This window comes from Atta cephalotes (assembly GCF_000143395.1).
Source record: "Atta cephalotes unplaced genomic scaffold scaffold00062, whole genome shotgun sequence".
NCBI lineage: Eukaryota > Metazoa > Arthropoda > Insecta > Hymenoptera > Formicidae > Atta > Atta cephalotes.
The window spans coordinates 1,039,751-1,051,487 of record NW_012130126.1 but is presented as its reverse complement, the minus strand read 5'-3'; the positions used below and the strand labels follow the sequence as shown (position 1 = coordinate 1,051,487).

General features: G+C 31.8%; 1 protein-coding gene across 1 annotated transcript; it reads left to right on the top strand.

The window, feature by feature from the left end:
• Window positions 1-2,945: 2,945 nt before the first annotated feature.
• Window positions 2,946-8,168, top strand: LOC105623679 (myocyte-specific enhancer factor 2). Its single transcript, XM_012205061.1, has 7 exons — window positions 2,946-2,999; window positions 3,545-3,748; window positions 4,626-4,784; window positions 5,761-5,896; window positions 5,983-6,239; window positions 6,540-6,724; window positions 7,483-8,168. The coding sequence occupies exons 1-7, from the start codon at window positions 2,946-2,948 to the stop codon at window positions 7,928-7,930; spliced, it is 1,443 nt and encodes a 480-aa protein (XP_012060451.1). The 3' UTR covers window positions 7,931-8,168.
• The last annotated feature ends 3,569 nt before the right edge of the window (window positions 8,169-11,737 follow it).

The window sequence follows — 11,737 nt, the reverse complement described above, 5'->3', positions numbered from 1 at the left end:
TTACGTCAGAGTAAAAAAATATGAAATAATTCCGGCAAATATGCCGCGCTGGGATTTACGGCGCAAAAAATCAGAAAAAATAGAAGGAATGTAATGAAGGGGGTAATTTTTCCGTAACCGTGTCTTTATGTTATATTAGTATTGTGTTATGATTTCAGTTTTTTATTGTTAAGATTAATGAAATTATTGAATCGATTTGTCATTGTGTTAAGTAGTGCCATTATAAATTATAATTTACATAAAATAATTACTGTAGGACGTGCAAAAGACTTAGTGGTTATTTCGTGATACATAAGTTTAGAGGAATAGTAAAGTGTGTTGTATAACAAAATACAAGTACTTTGCTCTTGTATTCTTTGTTTGTTGTCTTGTATATCCCATCTGTTTGAGATATATGACATTTTTAACAAGCGGTATTTATGCCTAAAGCATACAAGATGCGCAGATTGAATTCAGTGCACTAAATATAATAAACGCATTACATGAAATATGTACCTCATGTCATAACATTTGTAATACATCTGGGAACATTGTAATTATTATTTATTATCATCACACACATATTTATACTTCATACACACATATTTATCATTCTTATTCCTTAATAAAACTTTATAAACGCATTTTATAAGTTATTGTATTATTTTACGTAATCTATTTATATGCATTATTTGTAAATTTTTTATGAGCCATATATACCCCCTCTTTCTATGAGTAGCCATTATATTCCACCCCTATGAGATATACGGCAAAAATGCAAAGGTTTAAAAAAGTTCATTTTTTAATACGAAATATTTCGGATTTCTAATATTTTTTTTCATAATAGTAGACGGTACAAAGTTTGACGTAGTTCATTTACTTTAACATAGTAAATAATATTTAACAAATTAAGTTTTTGATAGATGCGGCGAATATATCGGAGTTATTCTATATTCATATTTATTCAATATTTTCTTTTTAAACACACTGTATACCTTCTTTCTGTTATTCAGCTGTACCAAAAAAAGTTCAATTATCTTATTATCTTGGAATAATATTTTTATATGCGTATCTGTAAAATATGAGTTATCTCGGGTTAGTAAGTGATTAACGCGGCTTTCAATTGTATAAGTTATTTGTAAAATTGCAACGATTTTGTTGAAAAGTTGTGGTCGTAAATTTTTTGTCTGCTCTTTGTGTCTTTTACAGTTACACACTAAAAGGTTCGAGTTAATTAGAAAACATGTTACATAAGAAAAGATTAATATTGCCGAAGTTAAAAGATTAACACGGTTTAGCCGCGATGCAAATTCGTTGACCCAGAGCATATATTTCGCCCGTAAAAACACCCACTGGCTTAAATTAGTTCCCCTTCCTCCCGACACTGACGATTTATTTGTGGGCCCGAAACGTTTAATTTGGTCGCGCTTGTGGCTAATTCTATGCTGTACCGTAATAGTTGCGTATTTATAGTATATTACAGTAATATCGTGACAATTAATTTTATCGTTATATTGTCTGTCGTTGAGCGATTTTAGAATATATTGCAATAATAATGATAAATCTTCTTTTGGGTGATGCATTAAAAATGGAAATGAGGATATAGTTGACATCTCGGCGTTGCGAAAGATCAACCTTGTTCATAAGAGTAAAACTGATGAATCGGAGTAGTTCAATCTGATATTTAACTACTATATTAAAAATAATGTACAAACACAGCATATTATGAAACGGTATACTGAAACAGATATATCTAAACTTAAACGGATATAGCTAAAAAAAACGTCGATTAAATATATTGTATTTATGTGTAATGAATGAAAAAATAAAAGAAGAATAAGATGGAGCTATTCAAAATGAAAACTGTATTTTAAAAGCGATTTGTAAATTTTTTTCTGTTCTCACTGTGTATATAATAATTTTTTTTTAATTTTAATAACAAAAATATTTTTTTTTGTCGCAATAAGTGCTTTCATTAGTTACTTTTGCAATTGTCATTTGGTCGGAAGTCATCAATCACGCTACTGGAAATTATAGTCTGCTCGCAACAAATTTTTCGAGAATCGAGATAAATATTTTTATTTTTAATTTTTTTTTTTTTTTTTTTTTTAGGAGAATACCTGTCGCAGAATAAACGTATGTTTTATCTCAACACTTAGTTAAAAATTCCGTTGTATTAGCTCGTCGCTGCGGCAGCTCAATTATCAATTCCAATTGAAAAACACGCTCTCCTCCCATAACAACGTCGCGCACGACATCATTCCCTTTTATTCCGCTTGAAAGCCACAATCTCGCAGTGGTAAACGATTCGACACTTTGTTTGCCGGTTCGTGGGCTCGCTGAAGTACACGCCAGCCGGCGCTTTGCGAACTTGTTCGTATACGCACGGCATCGTAATCGATACATGAAAGTGACACGCGCTCGAGTTTCCATTGAATATTAGGTTTTAAAGCGCGGTCCAGTTCTGTCGCTCTCCGCGAACTGTCGTGCTTATTTATCGCTCATAGCCTTTTCCCGTAACACCCCGACGAGCGAAACGCATTAAATCTAGAGAGACGAGTAATGTGGGAATCATTTAAAAGCCAAACGTCCCTTCCTACCGGTAACTTTCCTGTTTTTTTTTTGTTCGAAATTCTCTCGTGACAAAAAAATTTTTCTTGAATAAAATCTTTAAATACTCGACGACTTGTATCTTGTAAAATACAAATATAAATTTTATTTACGTAATTTACCTATTTTTGTAATCTCTTTACCGTCTTGATTATCCTATTTTGATAACGAGAAAATAAGCTTCGATATTTTTACATATTATGAATATTATCATGTTTTTCTATACTGTTTATTATAGATTAATATAATTTTAATTTTCAAATGAATAAAAGTGTTTTTTTTGTGTTGCAGTGTTCTTAATATTCCATCCAGTGTGATTTCGAAGATTTGCCTCTTATTCAAGACGTGGTGCAACAATGGGTCGAAAGAAGATTCAGATTTCACGTATCACGGACGAACGGAATCGTCAGGTAATTTTAATATTTTCAAACAAGTCTGACGTTTCTGTAGCGATTTAACGGCGCTCATTATGTGAATTACGTATTTTTGAAAGTTGTTATAGGGAAAATTGAAGCGTACAAGCAGCAGAAATTTATTTTTATTTCTTATTATTGCAAAGAAATATCAATTTCCGAGTATCACAAGTCAATATTTTGAATAGACATTTAAATTCTACTTTTTGCTTTTCTACATAAAGTATAGAATAGTGCATATAATTAAGATAATCGTCTCTATATAAACACGGCGGCTCTATAGATACATTTTTTTTTCTTAAAATAAATTTACGCTCGCTGTGAGAAAGAAAGACATAAGAACGCGTATAAAAAGATCTTGTTAATTATTGATGTGATTTTATGTAACGTGATTGATCGAGCAATTAAATAACGCGAATGAATCAATTATCGCGAAACGAAGAGTATTGGCTGCGTCTACCTTTATTAGCAGCCTTATTACTCAAAATCTCGCTAAAGTTAACCTTCGATGCGATCCCCCCTTCTGCTTTTATATGCGACAGGTGACCTTTAACAAACGGAAATTCGGCGTGATGAAGAAGGCGTACGAACTGTCGGTACTGTGCGACTGCGAGATCGCGTTGATTATCTTCAGTTCGAGCAACAAGCTGTACCAGTATGCGAGCACCGACATGGACAAGGTTCTCCTCAAGTACACCGAGTACAACGAACCCCACGAGTCTCTCACTAACAAGAATATTATCGAGGTGAGTCCATTTATCCGTCATGGATTCTCAGGATGAACGAGGATGCGCCAAGGATCGAAGTATTGACGTCGTCGCCGATTTTTTTTGTAAATGTCTCTCTCTTTCGCTAAAATTTTCGATGAGGAAATATATATCTCACGTTTATGGATATGTATATATGCCAAGGTCAAGCAGGACAGCAGTGTCGAATATACAGAATGTATCGAAGAAGCTTGCTACGAATTATAAATGATAAAAAGGATCGAAAAGGCTGTTTCAATGGATTAGAATACATACAGATAAAAGATTGATTGAACGTTACTACATATTGAAGTTTTTTTTTTTTTTTTTTTTTCAGAAATACAAGTAAACAACAGGATCAATTTTCAAATACACATATACTCGAGTCTTAGTTTAATGAAATTTTAAGCTGTAGTTCAATAAATTCTTGTATTAGGTGTCAAGACTTTTAAAATTGACTAGTTTGAAAAAACATTAAATTTTAAAAAACGATATTTAAAAATCTGATATAACATATGGTTACGTCGCGACACGTGTATTCACTCATGGTATTATTTTAAAATAACTGAGAAGTTTTGGAATGATTATTCTCTTTAGGCATGTTTTTTTAATTTTATCATATTATATTAAGTGTGTTAATAATTTACAAAGAATATAAAATCGATGTTTCACGTACAAGACCGTCTTATATACTTGCGGAACGCGGTTTCATTTCGAGAGCAACGCGATCCCTTTTTCCTTTTCTACGCGAGCATAATTGCGACAATAAACCGGGTAGGATAAGAAGCGCGCGTCTTGGTGTTAAATTAACGTGCATGTGAAGGTTGAGTGCCCTCGGGCGGTGTGGTCACGTGAACCTGTCTGCTGACACTTGCAGGCGCTCAACAAGAAGGAACATAAGGGTGCCATGTCTCCAGAGAGTCCGGAACCCGACGCAATCGAATATAATCTTACCCCGCGCACCGAGGCCAAATATACGAAGATCGACGAGGAGTTTCAGATGATGATGCAGAGGCATCAGCACAATGGTAGCAGGGTAAATATTCAAATCAAGTTAAATGTCAGTTGTATCGAGCCGAGCTTATGTTTATGCAAAAGAAAAAGTTACAATTTTTTTTTATTATGCTTACTCACATTTATGTTTATGCAAAACGCCAATTAATTTATTCGTCTGAAATCTTTATAATCTTCACTGAATGCGAATATAATACCTAGATATTTCTATATAATTTTTGATCGGGTCCCTCTCTTGAAACATGTTATTCAAAAAATATTTAAAACTGTCTAGTTTTATTTATATAAGGATTATTTAAAGGCTATTACAAGTTAATTAATGTCTTAAATTAACTTTATCGTCTTTGTTAAAATAATTGATATGTGAATATTATGTTTTATTTAAAATCTTAATATGGCCTGTCACGAAGCACAGATCAATTTTTGTAAATGTAAGTTATGATTTTTTTACAAAGAGATAAGACATGTGGTAACGATTTTTTTTTATCTCTTTTCGAGAATATTTTTGCAGCAAATGTTACAATTATTAGCAATTATTAAATATTTTATTATTTCAAAAATACATATGATATGTATGTATGTTATAAAATTATACATATACAGTAACAATGTTTTATATACTATTTTCTTATTATTTATTTATCATTGTATAAATTAATATACAATTAATATATAGTAAATTTATAAGAATTTAACATATTTTAATTAAAAATGAGAATAATTAAAAAGAATTAACTTCTATTTAAATAAAAACATACGAATTTATATAAAAAATTGTTTGACGTGTTTCTCTTAAAATTGCTTATCCAATTATTTTTAGAATACTATTTTCGTCACTAAGAAAAGAATTAATATGAGTTTATATACATACGCGTCATTATATTACATAAAGTTAAGATAGAACAATAGCAAATTTGCTATCAACTGCTCGGCACAGCGCTATATCTATACATTCTTCACTACAGGTTATTAATTTGCATTGTCTGTTGTGATTGTAGACAATGGGACAATCGAATTATACGCTACCGGTATCTGTACCAGTGAACAGTTATGGCGAATCTCTTCTTGGATCTAGTCCACAGATGGCACATACCAGCATTTCTCCACGTCCATCATCGTCTGAGACGGATTCAGGTAACTTTAATTAGTAACAAAAGGCCAGAGTGACAAATTCCCAATATTTTTAAGAAATTTCTAACTTGATAAATTATTTGTTGTAGTATATCCTCCAGGAGGAATGTTGGAAATGAGTAATGGCTATCCTCCGTCAGCGTCACCATTAGGTGGTTCACCTAGTCCAGGACCTTCGCCCGCACTCGGAGTTGGTGGGGGTAGTGCAAATAAAGGCAGCAATCCGTCTAGGCATTCGCCGCAACCTCCGCCTCCACCACCACCGCCTCATCCTCACAGGGCTAATCTTCGAGTGGTTATACCAACACCACTTGCGCAACCTCTCTCCGAAGACACTAATTATGATGTAATTGTCTCATCATTATTAACTTAAATGAGTGTTACAGGAAATGTTTACTTTAATCTTTATTTTACAACAATTGTTCTCATATTTATAAATTTAAAAAATTATATAATTTGCAATAATTATTAAAACAATAAAGTTAAAAATTGAATTCCAAGATACAATTAAGAAAATAAATTCTTTCTTTTTGTGAAAAATATTTTAAATGACAGAGAAAAAATTTCTTATTAATTACTAATGCATATTGTGTGTTTGAGATAAAAAGATGTTCAAAATTTACGAGAAATTTATTTATGCTTTTAGAATGCCCATACGCAATCTGCTTTGAATACACCTGTAGTAGCGTTACAAACACCAACAGTACCAGCCGGATACTCTAGTTTTGGACCAACAGATTACTCCTCGGATCTCGGAGGCCTTGCATGGCCCACTCATCAGAGGTACGTTGTTGATGAGTTATATTCGGCAGCCACCATGTCCAGCATCAGGTAAATCATATTTCATAATTATTGTTGTGAAAGAAAGCTATATGTCCAGTTGGTATGACATACTTTCAGTTATTTTATCCATATTAATAGATGACATGTTCGATTCTAATTGGATTAAAAAAATTGAACATATGTAATAAAATGTTTTTCATATTTTAATAAATTGTATTAAATCTTACTATAATTCATTTACATACTTTAATAATTGAAGCAAATTCAGATTCAACGTATACAATTAGTTTCTATTTTCTCATTCTCATTCTCGTAGTTGTTATTTCTTTTTATTTTTTCTCTTTGCTTGTCTCTTTAAATTCTTCATATTCATTATTACTTAATTAAATAATTCGCACGGATCTGTTCTTGGCTGTAATATATCGACCACTGGAGCGCTATAGTTTTTTTTCGGTTACAATAGTGTTTGGCATGTTATTAAAATTGTGAGTGTTGAATATTCTTCATTTTCATTTATAGATTGTGTGCTTAGTAAAATCATATTATTATAGAAAAATTATCAAATATATTATCAAAAATACATTTCCACATCATGATTTGATTGACTTTTATTTATACTTTATGCATGATTGCACGTTTTCACACAAGTAGACACAGGGATGGGACGCAAAATCACAGAAAAATTATAGCTTCTCACTAAATTAGACTTGTGATAAGAACATATTCACACACATATTTTCTTTTTGAATTTTTAACAGTTTACACAAATATTTCCCTTGTATCACAAAACTTTTTCGACATTGCAGTGGTCTTCCTCACCTAGCTGTATCGAGCAGTACACCACCACCATCCACATCGCCTTTACCTGTAAAGATAAAGAGTGAACCGATAAGTCCACCCAGAGATCCGCATGGCGGTAACAGTGGGTCTAATGGTGGACCCAGTAACGCCAGCAATCTACACCATACAAACTTGAATGTCGGTCCATCGTCCAGTACCGGTCCACCGCCACATCACGTGTCTCATCCGGGACCTCAGACACTGAACTTGGTATCGAGCAGACCGAGTAGTAATCCACCTCCGTCCCATTCGGGTAGCATAACACCGACAAATCTACCGTCGCCGGGAAGTGGTACAGTCGGTGATATCAGAACGAATCATTCTAGCGGTGGCGGGAATGGAGGGAATAGTTCAGACTACGAGAACGGACCGCTCATGAAACGCTCGAGAATCACGGAAGGTTGGGCGACTTAATGTCGATTAAATTGTTGCACTCATCAGTTGTTTGATACCTCCTCGACGTACAACGGCATATAAGTGCTTGTGAGTTCCAGTATAATTAAACAAACTCCTTTTAAACGTCTTTGAACCGCGTACTTCATACTATCGCGATAACGATAGTTGACGTGATGGATACGCTTCCGCCGTAACTAGCGGAGTGGAAAAATCTGTTTATATTTTGAAGCTGACACAGAATATACATTTATTTGAAGAAAAAAAAAGAAAATACGGTGCCATAATGTTGAAACTTTATATATATATATTATATATATGATAGATACATATATATATATATTTTCATGTATATAATATGAAGTGTTGTTTGTATATATGTCATAAAATTCGTACTAACTTTCGCGATATGGCATTGAGTCCTTGATGCTTATCGTATGAAAATTTATGCGAAAGGAAACAATATGTTAGGGAATAACGCAGTACCCAAATTATAAAATTTCTGAAAGTGTAATACTGAATCTAAAAGAGCTTGTGAGAAAATCTACACGTAGTGTAAGATTTATAAAGACCAGAACTTACCATTGCAATTCGTTGTTGTTTTGTATGGTATAGTAGTCAGAATACGCCATAATCCGTTAATATGATCTCGCGCTGCAAAAATATGCTTTGTTCAGAAACATTGCCATTGCAGTTCGCAATTATATTCCATTAAATATATCAGCCGTTTATTTATGGGCAACTTGCTTGTTCGCGGGAAATGCAAACTTTCTATTAATTGCAGTTTTCTACTCTGTTAGAATTTTGTCAAAAAGAAATTTCATATTTTACTTTGCACATTAAGATTTTTAAATGTTTGAATTAACCAACTAATTTTATTGTTAACGTGAGTTTATTAACGGTCTGTGGTTTCCGAACATATGGAAATCGACTGCTGTACTCAAACTTTTCATGATATTCTATAGAACAAGATTCGAAATTAATATATTGAATTATATGAGGTAATATGAGATAGATAGGCATATTATATAGTGTTGATTAATTAAAAAAGATATACACACAGCGCGCGTATAGATATATACATACATATATATATATATACACGTTATATACATTTTCCACAAGTATTTTGCACATTTGTATAAAGAAAGATTATGGAGGAAGAAAACTTGAAAACTTTGCAACCCTTGAAGCCTAAAAATATGTAACGAGAGTTTGTATACTACAGGTATATGCCGTATACTAAAAATGTGATTAAACAAAACTTATGATAAGGAGGATTGAGTGATATTAATGTTAATAACTTTAATCGTAAATTTTTAAAGAAACCAAAATTACACATATTTCTAAATACACTTCATTGTATTTGCCATGATCAATTTTATATAATTTTAACTTGTAATTTTTTTAAATACAAAACACTTCTAGAAGGATTGACTGTACATAGAAAACGAAATTGTTCTTAAGATGAGAATTTAAAAAAAAATCTTTCGTCGCAGAAATCCATTCTGTGATATGTAAGAAGTTATATGAATATATAGAAGAGATTATCCTTTTCGACATCAGAAACGCGACCTTCTCGGCCAACAATCATGTAAAGATAAATTTAAAAAGATTTTGGCAAAACAGGGTTGCAATTGTGTAACGATGTAGAATTACCTTCTTCCTGAAATCAGTAAAATGAAAATGTGTCAAGATGGTTTCAATGTATGTTTTACAATCTCAGGATATATCCTGGTGAAAATCGTTCTCGAGAGAGTTGTATTTGATAAATTATTGTAATTAACATATTAATGGAATATGCAGGTATATGAATGAATAGTGCCTGGCACCATTTGTGGCCCTCCTGTTAGGATGCTTTCCCAAATCGTATATGCAGTACAATTTGTTAATAAAGTCTTGAAAATAATAAGCTACTTAAGCGCGATATATATACGAGGAAACGATATATGATGTTGTAAGCTTTATAATGTGACTTTTTGACAAATAGCGTGGGAAGGTAACCTCTATTATAATCGAAGGTTGTACGATGAGGTATATCCCTCGATATTCATTTTCTTTATTAATGCATATATTAGAAATGTTTCATATGACTGTACGAACAATCGGTATGTGGAATATGAAAGCGTAATGCGTATAGTCATTAATCTTAATCACGAATTTGTAAGATGATCACAAAGTGCAATCTCTTAGCCAACACACTTTTTTATCAAACAAAAAAATATAAAGAAATTGTTATTTTTCATAACGAAGAAGTAAACTTTAATGTATTAAAGATATATATGTCTCCACTAGTTATTAAACTTTTCCTATTGATACGAAATTTATTATATTTAATTGATATTTAATTGTAATATATTCTATTCATATATTACGAAAGATGATTGTATATACCTGGTACACAGGTATAAATGTTTGCAAGTGAATTTATATTTTAAAACTTCATATTACGTTTAAATGCATTTGATCGATATGTTAAACAGAAATACGAATTAAACCCAAGGCCAATCTCTCGATGTTATTTTTTCGAGAATATTATACTCTTTATTGTGACTTTTACATAACTTTGAACATAAGATAAAAATTGTTAAATCAGTTAATTTCACATTTTATCGGCGTTGTTATATCTCGGTAATTGAAATTCCTCACATATATTTGTCTTACACAGGATATAATTTAAATTTAATCTCAACGGATATTATAAACTCAAAACTTGTTAATTCTTTCTCCGAAATGCCCTATTGTGATATCGAAACTGACATGATCCTTTTGCATAATAAGTCCATCTAAGGTCATTTGAGTGTTCTGACATCAACACTTCTATAATAGTCACAGTGTGATGTGAAAAGCATGAGCAGTACTTTATATGCAAGGTTTATATGTACTATCTGATCTATTTTACCATAACATACAGTACGATAATCCATAACAAAACCCATAAGAGTAGGCAATTTGTTAAATGTACGTTAAGTACATGTACGTACACTTCAATGTATATTTTTAATATGAAGTACGTGTAAGTTATATCTGTGAGCAAAAATAAGTTGATGTAATTAAAGATGTATTCGTCTTGATCGGCACAACTTATGACGAAGATTACATTGTTATCAATATTGCAGAATAGAATAAAGAAAAATTTCATACTTTGCAATTTTCACTATTTGACTGCAAATATCAAGAACTATTTTAATTTTAAAATCGTTTGAAAAATATAGACAAAACATTATCAATTTTGGAAGACTTGTATCCCGGTGATTGAAGGTATATTTTTCTGTATTAGCTTTTTTTTCTTTAACTTGGAAAGTTCAAAGCGCGATTCAATTGTGTAAAATTGTGCTGACTTGTGTGACATATATTTTATCTAAAATATATATTGCGTTTAAAATATTCATTTTTAAAATAATCATATTCTAAATACTCTTTGATTGCTTGCCGTGAGTTATGATCATACAGTTGTGCCTCAAGATTTCGACAGATATTCAATATGTAAAGTAATGATAATTATTGTAGTTAAAAACTCAGAGACTATTGAAATTGTTGGAACGCTGTGAACGAAATGGACCATCGTTAGAAGAGCCATACGCATAAGATAAATGAGGTCTACGGAATGGTTAGACGTTTTATATTGCAACATAAACTAAGATTGTTTGGAAAAGAGGCCATTACAGGCTTTAGGCAATGTTCGCAAATAATCGAATTGCAATGCACGGCACAAGTACCAGATCACTGTAACAATGTAGTAAAATAAAATACAATGTATATGTACTAGCCACAACTGTTGTCACCACAAATATAAATAAATAAATATAAAATATATATATATATATA

Bases quoted from the DNA above. Each gene is read 5' to 3' on its own strand.
- LOC105623679 (XM_012205061.1), top strand. From the start codon at position 2,946: ATGGGTCGAAAGAAGATTCAGATTTCACGTATCACGGACGAACGGAAT. The intron at 6,240-6,539 runs GTAATTGTCTCA...TTATGCTTTTAG, and splicing joins CCGAAGACACTAATTATGAT to AATGCCCATACGCAATCTGC. The intron at 6,725-7,482 runs GTAAATCATATT...TCGACATTGCAG, and splicing joins GCCACCATGTCCAGCATCAG to TGGTCTTCCTCACCTAGCTG.